Source organism: Pelobates fuscus, chromosome 8, assembly GCF_036172605.1.
Source record: "Pelobates fuscus isolate aPelFus1 chromosome 8, aPelFus1.pri, whole genome shotgun sequence".
Lineage (NCBI taxonomy): Eukaryota > Metazoa > Chordata > Amphibia > Anura > Pelobatidae > Pelobates > Pelobates fuscus.
In genome coordinates, this window is record NC_086324.1 from 170,656,856 (window position 1) to 170,682,624 (window position 25,769).

General features: G+C 41.8%; 1 protein-coding gene across 1 annotated transcript; it reads right to left on the reverse strand.

Annotated features, from left to right (window-relative positions):
• Window positions 1-13,893: 13,893 nt before the first annotated feature.
• On the reverse strand, window positions 13,894-22,947 carry PRF1 (perforin 1). Its single transcript, XM_063429043.1, has 3 exons — window positions 22,302-22,947; window positions 16,682-17,048; window positions 13,894-14,674 (listed from the first exon to the last, which is right to left on the reverse strand). Exons 1-3 carry the CDS (start codon window positions 22,838-22,840, stop codon window positions 13,958-13,960), a joined length of 1,623 nt encoding a protein of 540 aa, XP_063285113.1. The 5' UTR covers window positions 22,841-22,947; the 3' UTR covers window positions 13,894-13,957.
• Between the last annotated feature and the right edge of the window lie 2,822 nt (window positions 22,948-25,769).

Below are 25,769 nucleotides of genomic sequence, written 5' to 3' on the forward strand. Positions count from 1 at the left end.
AACGCCCTGCGGAGACGGGGAGCATGCACCTCCTCCTGAGGTACCCAACTTCTCTCCTCAGGACCATAACCCTTCCAATCGACCAGATATTGCAGTTTCCCCCGGGAGATTCGAGAATCAACGATGGAATTGACCTCATACTCCTCCTGACCCTCCACCTGAACTGAGCGGGGAGGGGCGATCGTGGAGGAGAACCTGTTACATATTAATGGTTTTAGCAAGGAAACATGAAATGAATTAGGAATGCGTAAGGCATTAGGCAACGCTAAACGATACGCAACTGGGTTAATTTGAGAAAGTACCCTGTAAGGTCCAATATATCGAGGAGCAAACTTCATGGACGGCACTTTTAACCGAATGTTTCTAGTACTTAACCATACTCTATCGCCTGGAACAAACACCGGTGCTGCCCTTCTACGTTTGTCAGCGTGTTTTTTAACCAGCGTAGAATTGTGCAGAAGGATTTGTCGAGTTTGATCGCACAACTTTCTTAAATTGGCAACATGAACATCCACCGACGGTATCCCTTGAGAAGAAGACTCCGAAGGAAGGATGGAAGGATGAAAGCCATAATTCAAGAAAAAAGGGCTAGAATGCGTAGAATCACAAATGAGATTGTTATGTGCAAACTCCGCCCAAGGAATCAAACCGACCCAATCGTCCTGGTTTACGGAAACGAAACAACGTAAATATTGTTCAACTTTTTGGTTAGTGCGTTCAGCAGCTCCATTGGACTGAGGATGATAGGCAGAGGAGAAATTCAATTTGATGCCTAGTTGGGAGCAGAATGATCTCCAAAAACGGGAATCAAATTGGGAGCCTCTGTCAGAGACAATCTGGGAAGGTATCCCATGCAAACGGAAAATCTCCCTGGCGAATATCTCCGCTAATTCGGGCGAAGATGGGAGTTTAGGTAAGGGAATGAAGTGAGCCATTTTAGTAAATCTGTCTACCACAGTGAGGATGACAGTCTGCTTTTTAGAGATAGGCAAATCAACAATGAAGTCCATGGCCAGGCAGGACCAAGGCTTTTCAGGAACCTCTAAAGGATGCAGAAATCCGCATGGAAGCGAATGGGGTAGCTTGGTCTTGGTACAAACTTCACATGCCCCGATGAATTCTTTAATATCCTTGCGTAAGTCAGGCCACCAAAAATCTTTAGAGACCAGCGCATAAGTCTTGCGGATGCCAGGATGCCCAGCCACCTTGCTGTTATGGAGACAGTGTAGCACCTCCAGTTGGAGAGCGGCAGGAACGAAGTGTCGATCCCCAGGGGTCTGTTTGGGTGCCAAATGCTGAAACTTCATGATCTCAGAAAGCAATGGAGAGTGAATCCTGAGATTCGTGTTCGCGATGATATTCCCCTTAGGAACTATGGAGGACAGAAGTGGTTCAGTTATAGTGGATGGTTCATATTGACGAGACAATGCATCGGCTTTAGAGTTCTTAGAACCAGGTCTATACGTAAGTACATAATTAAAGTGAGTGAGGAACAAGGCCCAGCGAGCCTGCCTGGCGGACAAGCGCTTAGCCTCACCAATATAAGACAAGTTCTTATGATCCGTTAGAATAGTAACAGGGTGTAGTGTCCCTTCCAGTAAATGTCTCCACTCCTTTAAAGCCTTAATGACCGCTAACAGTTCCCTCTCCCCGATGTCATATCTGCTCTCAGGCCCAGAAAATTTTTTAGAGAAGAAACCACAAGGGTGTAACGGTTTATCCACCCCTAACCTTTGAGACAGAACAGCCCCAACTCCTGTCTCAGAAGCATCGACCTCGAGCAAGAAAGGCAGAGTCGTATCAGGATGAACTAGAATGGGAGCTGAGGCAAAAAGTTCCTTGAGAGTCTTAAAAGCACCAAGAGCTTCCTCAGACCAGAACTTAGTATCAGCCCCTTGTTTGGTCATATTGGTAATAGGCGCAATGATAGAGGAGTAACCCTTAATGAAGCGCCTATAGTAGTTGGAAAAACCAATAAACCTTTGGATAGCCTTGAGTCCTTTGGGCAAAGGCCAGTCTAAAATAGATTGGAGTTTACCAGGATCCATTTTAAAACCTTCCCCAGAAATCACGTACCCAAGAAAGTCTACCTGAGACTGATCAAAACTGCACTTCTCCAATTTGCAGTATAGACCATGTTGCAGAAGTTTGTGTAACACCTTTCTGACCTGTCTATGGTGAGTCTCAATCTCCTTAGAGTGTATTAGTATGTCGTCCAGGTAAACAATAACACAATCATGCTGAAACTCCCTAAGTACCTCATTAATCAAATCTTGAAATACTGCAGGAGCATTGCATAGTCCAAATGGCATAACAGTGTATTCGTAATGGCCATACCGGGTATTGAATGCCGTCATCCACTCGTGACCTTGCTGGATTCTCACCAAATTGTAAGCCCCTCTGAGATCTAACTTGGTGAAGATTTTGGAGCCCTTAAGACGATCAAATAACTCGGTAATCAGTGGGATAGGATAGGCATTTCTGACAGTTATTTTATTCAAGCCTCGGTAATCGATACAAGGTCTCAGCGTGCCATCCTTCTTCTTAATGAAAAAGAACCCCGCCCCGGCCGGAGAAGAAGACCTCCTGATGAATCCCTTTTCTAAATTCTCCTGAATATACTCCTCTAGAACCGAGTTTTCCTGAACAGACAAAGGATATACATGGCCCCTCGGAGGCATAGTAACGGGTAGAAGCTTAATTTTACAGTCAAATGACCTGTGTGGCGGCAAAGAATCGGCATTCTTCTTGTCAAACACTGCCCTTAAGTCTAGGTAAAGGTCTGGTATTTGTCTTTCTGTGGACTGAGTAGGATTCTCCTGTATGTTAATATTAGCTAATGGAGAAACCTTGCACAAACACCGATCCTGGCAGCCCTGGCCCCACGAGAGTATCTCCCCTAACTACCAATCGATAATAGGGTTATGTTCTTTCAACCATGGGTACCCCAGAACTATGGGAACGGAAGGAGACGAAATGAGCAGAAGAGATAACTTCTCCACGTGTAGGATACCAACATTTAAATCAATGGGTATGGTCTCACGAAAGATAACAGGGTCTAGTAGTGGTCTACCATCTATGGCCTCAACGGCCAAGGGTGTCTCCCTTAGCTGGGATGGGAAATTGTTTTTACTAGCAAAGGCTTGGTCGATAAAATTCTCAGCAGCACCGGAATCTATCAAAGCCATAGCCCTTACTACTTCCCTCCCACAAGTTAAGGAAACAGGTAGCAGAAGCCTGTGATCTTTATAATTAGGAGTAGAGGACAAAATAGAAACACCCAAGGCCTGTCCTCTAGAGAGACTTAGGTGCGAGCGTTTCCCGGGCGGTTAGAACAGTTCGAGAGTAAATGACCCTTAGCTCCACAATACATACACAAACCCTCTCTTCTCCTGTACTGTCTTTCCTCCTCAGAGAGGCGGGTATACCCTATCTGCATAGGTTCAGGAAGCAAAGATACCGTGGAGTCAGGACTTGGAAAAGCGGGGGCTAACCTAAAAGAAGGTCTTCGGTTCCTCTCTCGAGTGTTCTGTCTCTCTCTTAAACGTTCATCTATACGAGAGATGAATGAAATTAAATCCTCTAAATTCTCAGGGAGTTCTCTGGTAGCAACCTCATCAAGGATTACTTCAGATAAGCCATTCAAAAATACATCCATATACGCCTGCTCATTCCACTTGACTTCTGACGCCAGAGACCTGAACTCTAGTGCATAATCCACCAGTGTTCGGTTCTCCTGTTTCAGACGCAACAGTAATCTGGCTGCATTAACCTTTCTACCTGGAGGGTCAAATGTTCTTCTAAAAGCAGCTACAAAGGCGTTATAGTTATAAACTAATGGGTTATCGTTCTCCCATAATGGGTTGGCCCATCTCAGAGCTTTCTCAATAAGTAGGGTGATAATAAATCCTACCTTTGCCCTATCTGTAGGATAAGAGCGAGGTTGCAATTCAAAGTGGATACTAATTTGGTTTAAGAAACCACGACACTTCTCAGGAGCCCCACCATAGCGTACTGGGGGGGGTAATGAGAGAAGAAGCACCCACTGTGGCTACCTCTAGACCTGAACCGACAGGAGAAACAGGGGTATTACGTAACTCCTCTGGTGGGTTATTGGCACGAGATAATAGAGCCTGTAGCGCAAGCGCCATCTGATCCATTCTGTGATCCATGGCTTCAGACCTAGGATCAGGAGAAGCCAGCTGACTGTTTGTACTTGCAGGATCCATTGGCCCTGTCGTAATGTCAGGATCGGGACAGGGATCCAACACGCAGAGTACAAACAGTAGCCAGATACGTATACCGGACCTTAGAATGGCCGGACTAACGTAAGTAGTACAGTATAGAATGGTCAAAGACAAGCCGAGGTCGAGGGTAACAGAAGACAGGTAAGCGAGAGACAAGCCGATTCAAGGGTAACAGAGATAAGCAGAGTAAGGTAAACAAGCCGGGTCAAAACCAAAAGGGATAATAGAATACACAAGCACTGAGTGACTAGAACAAGCTAGAACCACGACAGGGCAATGAGCTAATGAAAGAAGCTCTGTTAAATACCCTGTTCAGAGCAGTAACCACGCCTCCGAGGCGTCCTGATTGGTCCTGCAGCAATTGAGTGACAGGTCGTTCCGGAGGAGTGTCCTGATGACAACTTACTGCCTAGATGCTGTAAAAGGCAGTCACTCCCTCGCGGCCGGCCTTGCATGACCGGATAGACCGTGGGGAAGGGAGCCATCAGGCCGTCTGGATGGAGGAACCGCTAAGTCTCTACCTCTTTCGGAGGTAGAGACCACAGGTACCCTGACACTATTCTGCTCTGTGTCAGTGTGTATCATGTTCTCTGAGTACGGGGAACAGTCTCTATTCTGCTCTTACATACAAAACAATAGGTGGAACCGCTTGAGCCTTTAACAATCTGGAAAACATAAATGTGTACAAAATAGCGTAGTATATCTATACAATGGTATGTAATAGAAAAAATAAATGAAAGTTTCACTCACAAGGTTGGAGTCATACCCTCATATGACTCTCTTAGTATGCTCCTTTGGACCATTTGGAGGTTGTCCAGACCTTATGCAGCCAAAATCTTTGTTATCGTCTTTATACTTTTGCTTGATGTCTCAAAACAAAGTTGTAGGATATCCAGATATATTTTCAGAAGGTAGATTTATTCATAAATTCATAAAAAATATAAGCAATATACTTTACCAGAAACAGCTGGTTAAAGTGCAAAGTGTAAAAGACTGATCCAAAGTAAAAGTCTTTAAAAGGTATCCTAGGATAAAGTGTCCAAGATTAAAGTGTCCAAAACGCGTTTCGCCTACTAGTCAGGCTTCCTCAGTTGGATGGAGTTCATTTCCAAAGATTTCTTTTTTATGTGGTTCCCGCCGGTCCTTTTCCGCCAATCAGACGTTTTCTTCCGGTATATTTTGTTTTGAAACGCATCGTGCGTTCCATGCATTAAAAAAAAAATGACTTCCGGGACTAATGGTGATTGGGCGCAGGTGCGTCCCACATGTCTGTGCTTACTTCCGCGTTCCGTCGAAATGGAACGCACGCGCGTCCCGGTCGTGGCTTGTAATACCTCATCATACTGCGCGGCTGTCCACTTCACTCAGACGCACGTGCGTTCCAGGTCGGCGAACCGGCTGGAGGACTTCCTTCCTTTGTGGAACGCACATGCGTTCCAAATCCCCTGAGATTCACAAAACTGTACAAATACTCAAAAAGGGGGCAATACAAAGGATAACCGGGGCTGTATACAAATATATGGTATAAAAGTCCTAATAAGAGAGAAAGATAAGACTAAGAATAAGAATAAAGGTAAAAATATATATATCAAAAGAAGAATGACTAGAGAGAATAAAAAAAAAAGAGAAGGGCATAATTTAGGTGAGATGTGCATAGTAGACCACAAACATGGAGCTTTTCCATCTATTAATATAATAAATTACGTAAATGTAAACTTAATATGATGTGAATCATGGGACTATTGGAACCTTTACAAATACAAAGTATAATGGTGCAGAGTTGTTTTGTTGTACAGGCTACGCTGTCTACATTGTAATTCATACATTATTGTGTAAAGATATATACATGAGGTAGATTAATTCAGAAAGTGACATAACTCAAAATCGTTGTTTAAACCTTCAGGTATCATAGTATTGAAATTAAAAATAAATTTCATTTCTTCCTTGCCAATCTTGTTTATATAGTCCCCTCCTCTCCAATCTTTTTTCACTTGTTTTAGTGCGCAAAAGAACAGTCCTTCTGGATTTTGTCCATGCGCTTTTTTTAAAATGGTAAGAAACACTATGGGTTTCTATGCCGTTGCGTATGTTTCTGATATGTTCCGCTATTCTGGTGTTCAAATTGCGGATGGTGCGGCCTATATAGATTAGACCACACGGACATTTCAAAACATAGATGACACCTTTGGAGTAACAAGTTAGATGGTCTCTAATAGTGAATTTTCTATTTATGTGAGGTTCCAGATCTACTAAATGTCTTTTTTTTGCTTTTCGTATTCTTACATGCTCCACAGTGTCCACAACCATAAAAGCCCTTTTCCATTGAGAAGAAATTATTTCCTTTTGTTAATTCTTTATTATTACTTTTGACTAGTGTGTTTTTTAGGTTTTTCTATTCTGCTCTTGCATTTCTATTTCTTCTTGGATAACAAAAAAATTCTGAGACGACGTTGGCAGGGCTATTCACTTGTGTGATCTGTCATGAATTGTCATTTGAATGTTAATTTGAACTGTGGGGCACAAGAACTTGAATCTGACAATTTTTATTTTATCAGAGAACTTGTTCGGGATAAGGAATGGAAAAAAGGGAGGTTAAACGGTTAAGGTACATCGATCTTATTCACATCTTATACATTCAAGAGCAAACTGGTTATTCATTCTCGTGGGAGTTTTTCCGCTGCCCTTGTGCCTTCGGTCTAGTACCATGTCAGGGTTGTCTTTCTCTCCTAAACCTGGGTTTGGTCCGGGGTATGGGAAGGGTGAAACCTGGGGACAGGCTACGGTAGGGGAAGAAGAACGGGGGAAATAGACGTCGGAAGTCCCTCATCTCCCTTTGTCTCCTTCTTAGTTAGCACGCTGTGTGCGGTCACCAGGTCTATTCCCTTATCTAACTACTTAACTATGTACAATGTGGGTGTTTGTTCCGTTATGCCCTGTAGATTGTTTAACCTCAGCTTGGTATACCTCAATGTTGGCTGTTGTACCATGGTGTTTGGAGTCGTTGTCTCTCTTTGTCAGAGCAGTTAGGTCTTAGGAGTGGTACTATTCATCCTTCGTGTATATATATATATATATATATGTGATATGTTATTGTTCTAACACGACCCCCTCCTCCTCCTTCCTCAGATACGCCTCCCATATGTTCCTGGCTTCCACTATGTGGTGTGGGGGGTGTAGCCGCTGGCAGGTTTTTGTTTCATATGCTAGGTTTAGGGAGATCTGTTGGAGAAGGCTAGATCTCTCCGGTGGCTGTTGTTGTTTCCACCATCTGGCTATTAATAAGTTGGCAGCAATCAAAATATGATATGTTAGGTCGGCATGTGCTTTTGGGAATGGGTCAATCAAGATGAAGAGTAGGGCATTTTCTGGTCTCAGGTTGGTTCTCGTGACCAGTGCCCCTTGTATCACCCCTTTAACTGCCTTCCAGTATCCTCTGATGGCCGAGCAGGCCCACCAGATGTGGAGCATTGTGCCCTACTCTATTAAACATCTCCAGCAAAGTCTCAAGGTGTTGGGATATATGGTCTCTAGTCTAGTCGGTACCAAGTACCACCTATATTGTATCTTGCGCATTAGCTCTAGGTGGGATGCGCATCTGGATCTACCTTTATGGGCTATGAAGGCTTGGTTGCATTGTTCTTCTGAGAAGACTGTACTCAAATCCTTATGCCATGCCTCCCAAGTGTGCGGTTCCTAAAATGTCTGCCATATACACGTCCACTGATAGGAGACGCGGAAGGTATTAAACTGATCAGAACAATACTAAACTCACCACTCCAAGTGCTGTTATTTATTTAATTTTTTTTGGGTGAGGATTTACAGGACAGAGTGCTTCTCCACGGGACATGTTAACTCACGGGCAGCTGGCTCATCAAGGAACCAGAGCAGCTTGAACGAGGTGACCTTGCTCGGGTCCCAGGTGTGTGGTTCCTAAAATGGCTGCCATATACACGTCCACTGATAGGAGACGCGGAAGGTATTAAACTGATCAGAACAATACTAAACTCACCACTCCAAGTGCTGTTATTTATTTAAATTTTTTTGGGTGAGGCTTTACAGGACAGAGTGCTTCTCCACGGGACATGTTAACTCACGGGCAGCTGGCTCATCAAGGAACCAGAGCAGCTTGAACGAGGTGACCTTGCTCGGGTCCCAGGTGTGCGGTTCCTAAAATGGCTGCCATATACACGTCCACTGATAGGAGACGCGGAAGGTATTAAACTGATCAGAACAATACTAAACACACCACTCCAAGTGCTGTTATTTATTTAAATTTTTGGGGGTGAGGCTTTACAGGACAGAGTGCTTCTCCACAGGACATGTTAACTCACGGGCAGCTGGCTCATCAAGGAACCAGAGCAGCTTAAACGAGGTGACCTTGCTCGGGTCCCAGGTGTGCGGTTCCTAAAATGGCTGCCATATACACGTCCACTGATAGGAGACGCGGAAGGTATTAAACTGATCAGAACAATACTCCACTCCTATCAGTAGGTCCCCCCCATTGTGATTTATGCCCCCCACCCACCGCGCAGGGGTGGGGGCCGGGGGGGGAGGACAGTAGGTCCCTCCATTGTGATTTATGGCCCTCACCCACCGCGCAGGGGGGGGGGGGCCGGGGGGGAGGACAGTAGGTCCCCCCATTGTGATTTATGGCCTCCACCCACCGCGAAGGGGTGGGGGCCGGGGGAGGGGAGGACAGTAGGTCCCCCCCATTGTGATTTATGGCCCCCACAAACCGCGCAGGGGTGGGGGCTGGGGGGGAAAGAAAGTAGGTCCCCCCATTGTGATTTATGGCCCCCACCCACCGCGCAGGGGTGGGGGAGGACAGTAGGTCCCCCCCAGTGTGTATCAGGGTCCCTGAGGACAGGTGTCAATCCATACCTGCCAAGTGACCGTATGTAGGGGGAACAGTCTCTATTCCGCTCTTTGTCAGTGTGTATCAGGGGCTTTGAGGACGGGGAACAGTCTCTATTCCGCTCTTTGTCAGTGTGTATCATGGTCTCTGAGGACGGGGAACAGTCTCTATTCTACTCTGTGTCAGTGTGTATCAGGGGCTTTGAGCACAGGTGTCAATACATACCTGCCAAGTGACCCTATGTAGGGGGAACAGTCTCTATTCTGCTCTGTGTCAGTGTGTATCAGGGGCTTTGAGGACCGGTGTCAATCCATACCTGCCAAGTGACCCTATGTCAGGGGAACAGTCCCTATTCTGCTCTGTGTCAGTGTGTATCAGGGTCTCTGAGGACAGGTGTCAATCCATATGTCAAGGTGTCAATATGTCATATGTCAGGTGTCAATCCATATCCATTGGGATTTAGGAATGTTAGGTGATTTCTGCCCTTTATGTATTAAAACCAGACTCTGCATCAACTGTGTAATTTTCCATGGGAGTTTTGCCATGGACCCCCCTCCGGCATGCCACAGTCCAGGTGTTAGTCCCCTTGAAACAACTTTTCCATCACTTTTGTGGCCAGAAACAGTCCCTGTGGGTTTTAAAATTTGCCTGCCCATTGAAGTCAATGGCGGTTCGCCCGGTTCGCCGGTTCGCGAACATTTGCGGAAGTTCACGTTCGATGTTCGCGAACCGAAAATTTCGGGTTCGCGACATCACTATAAAGAATTGGTTAGACAGGTAAATATTTTCATTCACTACAATTTTTTTTCACACAGGTATTTTATATTTATGCGGTATACTGTTTTTGCTCCAGTATTGATAGATCATGGTTAGAGATGTCCCGAACAGTTCGCCGGGAACTGTTCGCTGGCGAACATAGCTTGTTCGCGGTTGCCGCGGCGGGTGAACATATGCGATGTTCGGTCCGCCCCCTATTCGTCATGGAGTTGGGAGGGTCTGGGAGGGAGTGTCTGCTGCTGATTGGCTGGAATGTGTCTGCTGACTGTGAGGTACAGGGTCAATGTTTACTCAATGATGAGGAATAGGGGGCGGACCGAACATCGCATATGTTCGCCCACCGTGGCGACCGTGAACAAGCTATGTTCGCCGGCGAACAGTTCCCGGTGAACTGTTCGGGACATCTCTAATCATGGTTATAAATTGCTACAAATTGGCAATGAATTCTGGAGCAGAGAAATCCCCAACCCCACCGATCCTTATCCCAGCTCTATATAATTGACATACTGTAACTGTATCTGGCAAGCAGCCACACATATCACTCTTTATATAGTTAATGACAATAATCAGGGTTTTTCAACATAGATTATTTGCATCACATATTGTAAGACAAAACATTGAGCTCTCATTGAAACTTTAGATTTATTATAGCCTCAAGCACTGAAGTAATCTTCTTTTTTACATTTACATTATTTCCCTATAGTTAGTGCTGGTTGGATAAAGACCTTCTTATCTTTGTCTGTGATAACAGGTCTGTGTATGTTTATCAGGAAGACTTAGGGCAGGAAATAACCGCAAAGTTAACAATCTACGAGAATTGCCACAATCGTGACCTGACTGGAATAAAACATCATACTTGGTATGCAATGTACATGGTTAACCAACAAATAAATAAGCTGCAATACACCAACATGATTCATCACCCTGCAATGCATTCAGTGGTAAATGCTGAGGATTATATGACATGTATAACTTCCTTTACTGGTACATTAACAACATCATGGTTACCACTTGACTGATCTCAGCCACTACGAAGCGTCTGGGTTACTTGGTAAACTAGTGGTTCCAAAGAAATGGCTCAGTGGGCAAACTGTAAAGACCATCAAGTCACTTATCACGAACACCAAGACAGAGAATATGATCTCTAATAAATATAATGAATCAATTAGTAGAAAATATCAAAAATACAATCAGTTCCCATCAAATACAATAGGCCAATGAATCTTAAGGGAACATTGAGGATTTTAAATTGTAGGCCAAAATAACTATCTATCTATCTATCTATCTATCTATCTATCTATCTATCTATCTATCTATCTTTCTATTCCTATGTATTTCTATCTATCTATCTATCTATCTATCTATATATGTATCTATCTAGCTATCTATCTATGTATCTATGCATCTATCTATCTATCTATCTATCTATCTATCTCTCTATTTATTTCTATCTATTTCTATCTATCTATCTATATATGTATCTATCTATCTAGCTATCTATCTATGTATCTATGTATCTATGTATCTATCTATCTATGTATCTATCTATCTCTCTATTTATTTATGTCTATCTATTTCTATCTATCTATCTATCTATCTCATCTCATACCTTGAAATATAATAAATTAAAACTGCTCAAGAAAGTGTTCGTGTCCACAGCATAAGCAACAAGAGGCAAGTACCCCCAATACCTGAATATGACATCCTTTGCTTTAAATTGGGTCTAAGAGTGACAGTACTTATACACAAATCATAGAGTAATATAGATATATATACACCCGGACAAATTGTGTCAAGCAGCAAGCGGCACTGCATATGGACTAAAAGGCCTTTTAAAGCACAGTCACTTTACCTACATTCTTTGTATAAGGAATAGGAGCCTCTAGAAGTTGCTACCAGTGAGTCTCCCATTATTATTCGAATACTACTACTGTGGAGAGTGCTGGACTTTGGTTCTTAGGCACACATAATGTTAGCTTTTGCTATATATACACCAACACAGTTGTGGTAGGGAAAAACCATTCACCTTGCTTTCTTGAGCCTCTGGCAAAAATCTCTAATGAGACAGAAAGGGGTATTTTTTATATACACCCCTATACATTATTAACCCTTAATAGGGAACACATGGGGTGGGGGCTGCATTGCAACAAGGCTGAGTAATACAAACAATGGATACAAATGCAGAAAGAATAGTCCTGCGCTCATTCCCATTACTGGGCGGCTGCAATGACTACAGTACACATCAGCCCCAATATCCCTATGTATTTTTAAACAAATGGAGGTTTTCTAGTTACCTCCAATGGCCATGAGAGGATGAGCCCACCTGCCAACATCAAGGCAGACCCCCCTTGGTGGGTCCTAACTCTAACCATTCACCTTGCTTCCTTGAGCCTCTGGCAAAAATCTCTGATGAGACAGAAAGGGGTATTTTTTATATACACCCCTATACATTGGCTCAAGGAAGCAAGGTGAATGGTTAGAGTTAGGACCCACCTATGGGGGTCTGCCTTGACATTGACAGCTGGGCTCATCCTCTCATGGCCATTGGAGGTAACTAAAAAACCTATATTTGTTTAAAAAAATACATAGGGATTAAGGAGAGAGTGCAGGTACGGTAACTTGTTTTTCTTTGATTTTACTATATATTGGGGCTGATGTGTATTGTAGTCATTGCAGCCGCCCAGTGATGAGAGTGAGCGCAGGACTATTCTTTCTGCAAAATAAAAGCCAACAGAGTCCAGTAAGCCAACGCATTTCGTCCCAACTAAAAGGCACCTTCTTCAGGGATATGCCTGACTCCTGTGTTAATCACACTTAAATACCCAATGTTGACTGTAGAATATGCCGCAGTATTTCAGCGTGCGCTCCATCCTGGTCACATTAGTTTTCAGGTTAGACGGATGTGTATGTGTTCCACTCCTAAAACTCGAGAGTAATGTTTGCGTTCCAGAGAGGATTAAATTGAAATGAAACACCAACATCACTCTCGAGTTTGAGGGGTGGAACACACACACATTTGTCTAACCTGAAAGCCAATATGATCGAATAAAGAAGCTGAAGCAACGTCCGTTCTGGGGAATTACCATATTGTGAGTGCACCACCTGTCCCTCGATTCACCCATTGGTCCTTGCTATAATACACTATATATTTTTTTCTTATTTCATTTTAACCAGGTTGTACTTTATATTTGTTAGAACTTTCCCTATATATATATATATGTATAAATATTTATGTGTTTTCTAATATAGAATTTAACCTACAGCTCTGTTTTATGTGCCTGGGCTGTACAATTTACACCTGGGGATTTATTTTGTGGTCTTTTATCCAATGGCAAGGGCTCTAAGGAATATGAAAGATAAACAGATGACAAATCACAATCTAGTATATAATAATCAATAACACTGACGCAGTTTTTAAAAGTGAACGCTGCTGCAAAAGTCAAACTGTGTTTTTTGTTTGCTCTTTAAATTAATGCAATTTATGATATAAACAAACTCAGCTTTTATGTAATTATAGTATTGGATTGAACACAGTCTTTTTAATTATGGGTTTCCTGATAAGTGTATAGTTAATTGTTTTTAAAAAAAAAAAAAAGTTTAATTGCTCCAAAACAAAAGCTACGATGGGATCCAGTTACTTTATATGGAATAATAAATATATATTTTTAAGCGTCACTTTAAGGAACTGTAGGATGTAGAGCCAATATAGCTAAAGTGTCTGGGCTTCCAAGGACTGGGGGCAGAATCAGATAATGGATGCGTTCTGGGATAACAGAAGAGAGGAAATGCCAACCTTATTGCATGTTTTCGTTTTACACGTAACTTGATCTGTTTTTATTTGACATGACTCGAGGTGTGGTGTACAGCACAGAGTAAAATACAAAAAAATGCACGGTGTGTTTATAAGAACTGCATGTTACATGTGATTCCTAAACATTGACAGCAAAAATATCATAGAGAAACATTGGACAATTTTAAATTATTAAAGTAACTACTTATACACAAAATAAAGTGTCAATGGTCAGCTTGATACAAGGGCAAACTACATTGACAGGCAACATGGGTGGGTCACACGATGCTAGGGAGCCGATGCATATGCCTGGCAATCCTCTCCAGCAAGATGTGGCAAGCATCGAACTTCCACTTTATAAGTAAGACTTCCGTGATTTAAATAACATACTTCAGTTTTCTCTCCACTGGTTAGGGGTCTGTTACATCTGCCAAGGAGGTCATCATCATACTTGTGATCTTCATCCCAAACCTCTATCTTTAATGTATTACGGGGATTGAGCTCCACAATGCCTAAGTCAGATCTCATATTCCACCGTGGATTATCATTGTTCCATATGGTTTGAGTGGTTTCTTGTTTGGTATCGTAACTTATTTTCACATATGCATCCGTTCTACTTATATAGTCACCCCAAAGACCTTCAGCATTTTTGACAGTCAAGACCAGCTTGGCAAGTCCTTTTTTAGTTGGGCAGCAGTTAGCACTAATAGCATTACTGCTGGGACAAAAACAGGTGCACTTGGCGCCTACACTTGACTGAGAGCCTCCTGAACAAGAACAATTCTTCCTAAGAGCATTCTCCAAGATGTACTCGCTGATGGCCTTCCTCAGGTTCTCCTTTACTGGACCTTCAAAACGTACAAGATTATGCAGTGGCTCTAATGAGTAGGTAACAATATCAGGGTCTGTTTTAAGGCTCTCCATCCAGGCATCAAATGTAGCTGCTCCATTATCGTTCTTACCATCAGTAGAAAGAAGGTCGAAGGTCACCTTTCCACCTGTTACCTGAGAAATAGATGTGTATTTCATTATAGAATTCTATCATAATTGTCTTTGGATCTCGTTTACAAACACAGATGTAAATGCTATAATGGGATTCAAACATGTAGAGACTGTTATTTGTAGATTTTTTTAAATTTTTAAGCTGTCTATTTTTCACATTTCTTTGTTGAGCTACAGATACTCATTATGTTAAGAAACATAATTTAAATTCAACAATTTTATTGAAAATAAATATCATCTCAGCTTATTGGCTTCTGAAAACTGCTGAATAGCTGAAACAGTTCTACCATAAATTCATCTAATTTATTTTATTTTGTAGCTTATTGAATAGCAGCCATGTGCCACATAATTATACAGAATACACAGAGAAATGCTGGTGCATACTTAACACTACTAATTAATATTATGATTCATATTTAATGGAAAAAGGAACTTACTGGAAAACGGTGAAGACTGTAGTTTCTCAAGATTCCATAAAAATTGTAGAATATTAAGATTTTAGCTGGAGAGTACTCCACCAGCCCAGATCACTTATTCTGGTAAAAAAAACTGCATGCAAGAAGCATGAGATATAAGACATAAAATATCTGAACCTATTTGTCTTTAAAATCTCCATAATAAGTAAAGCAGTGAAACTAACCATTACCTAACCTACAAAGTACACTTAACATGTGTGGGAGCCTGGAGTGTCCCTTTAATAATGTAAACCGACCTGGTATAACTAACTATACCTAACCTACAAAGTGCATCGAACGTGTGTGGGAGCCTGGAGTGTCCCTTTAATAATGTAAAGCCACCCAGTATAACTAACTGTAACCTCACCTACACAGTGCATCTAATGTGTGTGGGAGCCTGGAGTGTCCCTTTAATAATATAAACCCACCCAGTATAACTAACTGTAACCTAACCTACACAGTGCACCTAACGTGTGTGGGAGCCTGGAGTGTCCCTTTAATAATATAAACCCACCCAGTATAACTATAACCTAACCTACACAGTGCACCTAACGTGTGTGGGAGCCTGGAGTGTCCCTTTAATAATATAAACCCACCCACTATAACTAACTGTAACCTAACCTACACAGTGCATCTAACGTGTGTGGGAGTCTGGAGTGTCCCTTTAATAATATAAACCCACCCAGTATAACTAACTGTAACCTAACCTACACAGTGCATCTAACGTGTGTGGGAGCCTGGAGTGTCCCTTTAATAATATAAACCAACCCAGTATAACTGTAACCTAACCTACACAGTGCACCTGCGTGTGGGAGCCTGGAGTGTCCCTTTAATAGTATAAACCCACCCAGTATAACTAACTGTAACCTAACATACACAGTGCACCTAACGTGTGTGGGAGCCTGGAGTGTCCCTTTAATAATATAAACCCACCCAGTATAACTAACTGTAACCTAACCTACACAGTGCATCTAACATGTGTGGGAGTCTGGAGTATCCCTTTAATAATATAAACCCACCCAGTATAACTAACTGTAACCTAACCTACACAGTGCATCTAACGTGTGTGGGGGCCTGGAGTGTCCCTTTAAACCCACCCAGTATAACTAACTGTAACCTAACCTACACAGTGCATCTAATGTGTGTGAGAGCCTGGAATGTCCCTTTAATAATATAGACCCACCCAGTATAACTAACTGTAACCTAACCTACACAGTGCACCTAACGTGTGTGGGAGCCTGGAGTGTCCCTTTAATAATATAAACCCACCCAGTATAACTAACTGTAACCTAACCTACACAGTGCATCTAACGTGTGTGGGAGTCTGGAGTGTCCCTTTAATAATATAAACCCACCCAGTATAACTAACTGTAACCTAACCTACACAGTGCATCTAACGTGTGTGGGAGCCTGGAGTGTCCATTCGAGGTTCCTATACTAATATTGCTTTCTGAAAAAACAACCGATAGACCAGCTTGCTATTTTACTATTTAGTAGGATGTCTTAGCACAAAACGTAACTTTTCTCTGTCCCGTTTTAGATTTTAATTCCTCACCTGCCAAACTCTCTCATTAAAGGTTTGGTGGAAACCTTTGCTGTGAGTCGTTTTCTCGCTCAGTTCTTTGCAAGCACTGGCCTTGGCATTTGCTTCCATCTTCCCAGTAACTGCAGCAGAGGACTCAAGGTTCAGACAGTCCTTTAACTCATCCACTGAAACTCCATCTAAAGCGGTCTGGCAGGTCTTGATTGCTGTGACCTCTATTGTCTCTCCTCCTACATCTGCCTGGCTGATATAATGGGTGCCGAAGGTTTGAACAAATTGACGGTACTCTGGTTTTGTCTTTGTGCTGTAGGATTCTGGCAGGGACTTTAGAGGCTCCTTAAAATGTTGGCTCAATAAAGGCTTTGGTTGCACTCGGAAACTACGGATGATGAGAATAAAAAATAAGAAAAACTAAGAAAGCATATTAGTTAAAACCTTTGTGTGAATAACCTATTACACATAAAGAACAGCTTATTGATCAAACATAAAGAAGAATCTTTTCAAAGTATAGTTAAATACATGTTAAATGTTTAATTGTAATAAAAAATTAAATAATAATATTTGGAAAATATTTGAATTGTCATTTTTAAGGTTTTACGCACAATTAATCACAGTTTCTATAAGACCATATCGTTTTTTATTAAATATTACTATTAATGTATCTATGATGTGATTTTTATGTTTTATTTTTATTTTTATTAAACTATTTTCCATTCATCATGTCACCACATGCTCTTTTTATGGACAATGGTACAAGGAGGTCCTAGTTATCACTAAGCTTACCAAAAATAAACATGTCTTCCAGTTCCAGCTGGGAATTCATTTATATTTTTGCATTAATTAATCTACTGTCAGTTCTAAACTATACATTGCTTAAATCTCTAAAGCACCCGATTCATGGGATCTTTTACTCTCCTCCATTGGGAAAAATGGGAGTGCACAGATTGGCTGACAGCTTTTGAGTTACTTCCTGGTCTGTGCAAAGCTCCATGCAGGAGCTGCTAATGCTCTACATGGGCAGCATATGTGGGAACTTCAAAGTTTAGCTGTATCTTCTTAATATTTATTGTATTATCTGCATGTATTATCTGTACAAGGCATATAAAAAAAGTATTCAGCCTCCCACTGAGTTTCAGTTTGGTAAATTGGAGCGAGCCGTGAAAAAAGTGAAGAAATTGATGTCTAACATAAAATTAGTAATCTATTCAGATTTAGCTCTGATTGATGTGTACCATATTTAACTTAAAGATACTTAACTTAAAGATACTCCACTAGGCCCATTGTAACACTGTCAGATTCATGTACTAAAGTAGTAATTGTGAAGAATTGACGAGAGCATTGCAAGCTTTAACCCCTTAAGGACCAAACTTCTGGAATAAAAGGGAATCATGACATGTCACACACGTCATGTGTCCTTAAGGGGTTAAACCAAAGTGAAACAATAGGCAAATTGAAACGTGTTTCACACTAATTGCTTTGACTTAGAGCTTTAAATTCTGGGGTTATGAAAAAAATCTAAGCTTTGTGGGATAAGTATTGCTTAAAGGGATACTACAAGTGCCAGGAATACAAAGCATGGGTTTGAAGTAAAATAAATCACAATAAACAAAAAGTTTGGATTATATTTTGTAATAAGCTTAAAAGTTAAGAAAAACAAATTACAGCTCTCCTACTGACCTGGGAATCAGTATCAGAATAATGTCTCTTACAAATGAATCTAGATATTGCATCAAATTTCTTGTCCAATTTTACACTCAGAGGTGTACCTAAATTAGGTGGTACCCACATCGGAAATGTATTTTGATCCCCTTGAACTAGAATGGGGTTGGCCCCAGGTTACACTTTAAGCCACATCCAGGCACATTTTTCCTTCAAACAGCGTGCGACTCCAAAGTGAACTGCACGCACTGTAAACTAGCATGGGACCCCCCCCCCCCCCCCATTGCCCTCTGCGTAGGACAGATATCCCCTCATGTTTCTCCCCCCTTCCATCCATTAATCTCCCCCTCCCCTGCCATGACACATAATACAGCAGGGAGGGGGGCCATCAGTGTGTGAGTCGGCAAAACCAGATCTACCTTCGCCTGGGGCACCGGCTCTGCGAGGGAACGGGCTGACTGCTGCTTGGAAAGGGGGGGGGGGGTAATGGATGGAAGGGGGTAGCAACATGAATGAAGGGGGGAGAGACTGAGAAACATGGAAGGGGGAGGGGAAGGGACATGGATGGATAGTTGGAAGGGAGACAGAGAGACATGGATGGATGGGGTAAAGAGGAGGGAGGGGAAGAGACATGGAAGAAGAGGGTAGAAAAAACATGAAAGGGAGATTAGAAAAGACATGGATGGAAGGGAAGGGAGACTGAGAAAAATGGATGGATGGGGGAAGGGAGACATGGAAGGATGGTGAAGAAAAAGCATAAAAGGGAGAGTAGAAGAGACATGGATGTAAGGGAAGGTGAAGAGACATGTATTGATGAGGGATAAAAGAGAGCTGAAAGGACAGTGCGGCAACATCTAAGGTGTGACTCATTACCTACCTGGCTGAGACTGCACTTTGCTGGGAGTGAGCGCAGTGGACACTCCAGACAGTGGCATTACTACTGAGACCGTAAGTAACTTGAAGCGAAGCTTTGAGTAAATTATATGTATGAACCTAGGAATACATATTATGCTTTGAGTAAATGATATGTATGTACAATATGTGTGTGTTTGAATATATATACACACACACACATACACACACACATACATATATATATATATATATATATATATACACAAATATACTGTGTTTATGGATGGGTCACAGTATGTGTGTGTGGGTCACTGTGTGTGGGTCACTGTGTGCATGTATGGGTTACTGTGTCTATGTGTGGGTCACTGTGTGTAGGTGTGTGGGTTACTGTATGTATGTATGGGTCACAGTGTGTAAATATAGGTCACTGTGTGGGGGGGTCACTGTGTGTGTGTACAGGTCACCGTGTGTGTACAGGTCACTGGGTGTTTACGGGTTACTGCGTATGTGTGGGTCATGGTGTGTATGTGTGTGTGCATCAAAGCACTGCTCACAAATTCAACAAATACAAAAGGATAGGTGAATGCTAGATTTAATTAAGGGTCTACCTTTTAGCCAGCCATTCTTGAGCTAAAGGGGACCCAAAACATTTTGCACCAGGGCCCTCTGTACAATTGCTCCGTCACTCAACAGTTCCCAACTGGACCCCAGGCACTTACAAATGTGGCAGAGCTGGTGAGAGGAGGTTGCCTTGTGCTGACTGTCTCATAGGGTTGATCGCCCCCTGATCACAAGGTCTCTGCTGGCTACACTATATTTATTGGCCCTTTGAGAGCAGTTCTAGGCAGTCTTCTGAACCAGAAATCAACTTTACTATTAGGAAAACAGCTGCTTTATAGATCACTGTAATAAAGATAAAGAAAATAATAATCTAATTTAACCATCCTATTTCAGAACACATTGATTGTTATATCAGATACAGCAACGACCGCTTTCTGCAAAGCAGAGAATGCATGTTCGTCATGGATTCTGAAGACACACACAAAAGTAATTAGTCCATGTAAATGCTGTTGCCTTTTATACAATTTTTATCTAACTTATTCATTTTCTCTGCAATATCAGGCTACAGACCCCAACAATGAGATTATAGACATTGTTTGTAATATATACGTCTACGTCTTTATTTGAGCTATAACAAATTCTATAATAAATTCCCAATACTCCTGGGAAGTGACCACTTCCTACCAGCAGCACTTGCGCTGTGGCGGCATTTTTTTTTTTTTAAAAGGGGCCCAGTCACGCTATACCACGGCCACAGCGCTGACTGGGCCCCTGAAGATATGGGGTCCATCGGGTGGCCTTAAGTGCATGGGCCACCCGATGGGCCCCGTCAGCGTGCGGGCCCTGGTGCAACTGCACCGGCGGCAGTTCCGCCGCTACATGTGGGGCCCGGGCGGCCGGGCCCCCCAGGGCCGCCGGGCCCGTGACAACCGTTATGGTTGTCACCCCCTGATGGCGGCCCTGCCCATACACATATATTTCGTGATACACATACACACTCAATGACCCTTACACACATACTCAGTGACCATCACACTCAGTGATTCATACACACACACACACTCCCTCACTTACAGTGAACTGTACACACACTCACAGTCAGATACCCTTATACACACAAACACATTCACACTCATTGATCCATACACACACACTTATGCCTCGTTTCCACTGAGCAGAACGGTTCGGGTCTGCACAGTTTTAAGGTTTAGAATGGACCAGCCTATTCAGGTGAGCGTTTCCACTGCAAGTCAGACCTTCAGGGGCCATGCAGGGTTTAGAAAAAATGCTTAGTGTGTCATTTGTTGTGAGCATTGACATTTTCCTGTCCGCCAATCAATGGATTGTGTAGTGTGACGCTAATAGCTCCGCCCTCACCGTACCGTACCATTTCCTATGGAGCTACATCTGAAGGAGGACCATGAATGGTGCGGTACAGTTCGGTTGTATGGGCCACTTTCATAATGGAAACACTCAAAATAGTGTACCGTACCGAACCGACCCGAACCGCTTAGTGGAAACGAGGCATTAGTGACCCATACACACAAAAACACACACAAAGAACTATACAGACCCATTAACACTCTTGCCTTCAGTGCAGGATTATCCAAATCAAGCTGCCCAATAGAATAGGAACCAGCACTTGCTCAGCCAGTCCCCTTCTCTCTCTCCAGCCTCCGGTATGATATCAAATCCCAGCAGCAGACAGTATGATTGTGTATTGTGAGAAGCGGACTTACCTGTTGCCTCAGCGTTTAGTTCAGGAGCTCCATCCCCCTTCTATGGGGCTTCTAGAGGGTGCTTGGAGGAAGTGATATAATGCAATATCACTTCCACGTAGCGTTGTCCCAGAGGAGTGTGGGGGGGAAAGCAAGGCCAATGAGGGAAGTGCAAAAAGGAAAAAAAAATAAAGAATAATTGACGGCCTATTTTGAGGTATGGGCCTGGAGCAGGATCTGCTGATATCTATATAGGTGTCCAACCCCTCATTTTGCAATTAAAAAAAATACTTTGATGATGACTCATTGATGACCCGATCTCGTCAATCCAATATTTTCCTATAAGGAATCATTGGGAAGCTAGTGAGCATGTGGAGTAAATCACTGCACAAATCAAATGCCTTTTAGGAGCAGAATTTGATTAAGAACCGAGTCTGACTTGGTTCTCACAGGGGAAGCACCTCTAATAGCACTAAAGGTGTGTTTAACCATGCAATGTAAACATTGCTGTATCCACTAAACGGTAATGCTTTACATTGCAGGGTTAAAACTATGAGCCACTGCAACCAAACCACTTCATTGCCTTAAGTGATCCTTTAATTAACAAACCTGAGACTGGGAGTAGGAAAAAATGCAATGGCAGGATAATTGGCAGGATTGAGCCAGACCATTTTAAATACATTAATAACTTAATTCAAGAGGCACCTTGCCATAGCCATGTGAAGAGTTGTACATAGCATATAATCTCAATATTCACTGGCACAAGCCAACTCAGCATTCTTTGTAAATACCAACCATAATCAAATAACCATAGGAAAACCTTTTGTTGGACCCCATACCTGTAATAGATACATCTGAGCTGTTGCTTGATAAAGCTATACCGATCAGAGCTGGTTTTTCCTTCAGTGAATTTGTTAACAGCCGACTGAGATCCAGCCAACACCACTTTAGCATTGGCTGGTCCATGCTCGATTCCCAGCCCGGCCTCCCAATCATTCTTCACCGAGGACTCTAATTCTTCAGCCAATGAAACAGAGGATCGGGAGACCTCACTGGTCACCTTTCGTGTGCAGGAAGAATATGGCATCCAGTCAGTCATAGCTACTGGCAACTTCTGCAAAGCCATTTTTTGGTAAGGGTTTTTGCATACGGTGCATGTCTTATCTTTTGATTGGTAAGCTTGAAGATCTAAGACAGAAGCACTGGCCTTCTTCATTGTTGCAATGTCAAAACCTGCTCCCAGAAGGGTGTGTCCTGGAACAAAGGGAAGCTTCTTACATTTAGGTCCTTTTTCTGAGTGGCATGCATAGGTCAGGGGTGGGTGATCAGAAGAGAAGGAAGACGGAATGAAGAGAAATATAACAAAGATGGCCAGCATGGCTTGATGAATTTTAAGACGATTTGAGGAGATGATTATAAAGAACTGGTTAGATAGGTAAACGGTGTGGGTGCTATTCACGAGACTTTTAATGGGGTTGGAGTAGCTGACCTGCAAAAAAAGAGAGAAAATTGATTGATCGACTGACAAAAACGGTACAAAGAGACAATGAGGACTATCTGAACAACAAACATTAAATACAATGTCTTCTGACATTCCACCTGAAGGTAATAATTAAACAGAGCGTATCCACACAAAATATAAAAGCACAAGCATTTTGAATTATTACAAAAGCTTGCCTTTATTTTCGTGTCTGCTCAAGGAATGTTGTTGATTCCTATAAGTAGACTGTTTTAATCCATCTGGCTCATCATAAAAATATATATTTTTTATTTAATTATTTATTTATTTCAATTACATTTGCACTTCTGTTTCTATGAAGTTCAGATACAGTTGAAATCTGCCAAATCTCCAAAAAAAATTACTTAATTCATCTATTTACAAACAGCTGGATTGCAAACAAATTCCTCTCATTCTTGACATGCGCACAGTCGATTATTCGGCAGGTGCGCTGTTTACCCCGACCCCCCAATAACTTACAGACACCGTATTTCTGTTGGAATATAAAAGTCCACAGCTTTATTTATTTTTATAAACAAGTTAACAAATTGGGGTCATTGCCACAAATGTAAATATACCTCCACCCCCCACCGTACATAAATTACCCCCGGCAATGACCCTGCCCAATAACAATAAATAACATTATAAATAACAAATAACACATAACACATGGCCTACCAAAGAGGCCCCATATCCATAACTTTTTTAACTGTAGGGGTGTACCGAGACCCCCCTACACCACCTGGTTCGGAGCCACCGATGAGCTCGAACCCACAAACCATTTCACACTCCATTCTAATCCAGCCTAACCAATTTATACTCCTCCTACCTTCCAATTACCCAAGCCCTATCCCGCCGCTGTGACCAAACAGGAACTCCAAAACAACAGGGAGGGTGGGAGGGACAATTACCAGGTAAGTGTCAGTTTAGTTAAAATGTCCCTTAGTCATAAAATGGCCGCTTAATATACTCCTATTGTCCAACCCCCATTTACCAATAACCACGCCCCTTTAACTGGTTACTCCCCTGCCTACTCCTGGCTCTGTCAAGGCCCACTCCCCTGACTGCGCTGTTCCATGGGCTTCAGTTGTATCATTCTCCTGAAACAGATCACAAGAATTGCATTCATAGGTCTAAAAGCTTTCCTAAAGTGCCCCAGTCCCCCTTCAACCTGTAATGATACCCCAACCCTAAATCTTTCTAAATGCTTCTCATAATATTCCTTCACATACATATTAAACATATTCCTTCACATATACCCACACATTCCTTTGCCTACACTAATTTTCATTCATTCACTCTCATCAATTTAAATTGCTGCATGCTTTATAATTAAAATTAATTTTTCGCTTGATTAAAGTTCTCGAACCTGGTGATCATTCCACCTATAGTGATTGTATGTATTTGGAGAGTATTTTTCTATTTTCAAATTAGGAATCTATTGTCTAGGTTACTCTAATAGTGACAGTCTTATAAGTCTATCATTGTTATAACGTTTCAATAACTTGGTTTTGTCTACAGCTTACTGCCTCAGGTGCCAGCTGTATATGTATCTAATTTTTATCTAATTTATATACATTATTTCAATACCTTAATAGTGGCAGCTCTATACCATTATTTAGAATACTGTCAGTATTCCACTATGACATTTAATTAGTTTGCTCTGTTTAACACACAGTAATAAGTATTCAGTCGTATTCTCTTATAAGACAAAGGTTGTTTCACCGTATTTATTCTTCAATTTGTTTTGTCAATTTTTGACATATTTGTAAGAGCCTGATTTATATGCTAGCAGCCCTATCCACCGCTAATGTTAGGTTTTTTTTTCTACTGATTTTCCTTCTATAATATATTTGAGCTGATGTCAATCTAGACAGTTATATGTCATAACTTTAGTATGATAGGTTTTTTCCTTTATCTAATTATATTTTATAATTGTGTACAATGATATACAATAAGGTTTAATCATCGTATAAAGTGGTCGTCCCGCTCTATAGAATTAATTTCAAAGTGCTCGCCAGTTACCTGTTTTAATACGCAGCACACAGTATTTACTATGTGCACTTTTCTTTTAAGTTTTTAGTTTATATTCGCTTGTCTGTTTGGTTTTTTTTTCTGTTTTTAATTTTGTCCTTTAATGATGACTCAATAAAGCATTATTTCATTTAATTTTATTTTGGTTCTTGTTACCCCTCTGTTTTTGAATATTTGTACTTGAGGTTTTTTTCCTATATGGTTTTCCCCCCTATGGTGGGTTTTCCCCATGGGTTTTGTCTAATTGGTTATTTCAACCAAATGTGCACTTCTGTTTGTATGAAGTTTGCAAGCAAATTCCTTTCATCCTGTTGTATCGGTTTGCCTGATACAGATCACAGGAATAACCCCCCCCCCCCCAAATCATTTTAAAGTACCCCAGACTGCCTTTAAACCTATAACCATAGCCCAACCATAAGTCCCTCTAAATGCTGCTCCTACTGTTCCTTCAGCTACTCATAATATTCCTTCACATACATTAATATGTAACTTATTCCTTCACAGATAGTCAAACATTCCTTTGCCTACTTTGATCTATTTTTTCATTCATTCACTCTCACCCTTTCACCACATTATTTTTCACACAGGTATTTTAGATGTATGCGGTATACTGTTTTTGCTCCAGTATAGATCAGACCTTAAACTTAGATCATGGTTTTAAATTGCTACAAATTGGCAAATGAATTCTGGAGCAGAGAAATCCCCAACCCCACCGATCCTTATTATTATTATTATTATCATTATTGCCATTTATATAGCGCCAACAGATTCCGTA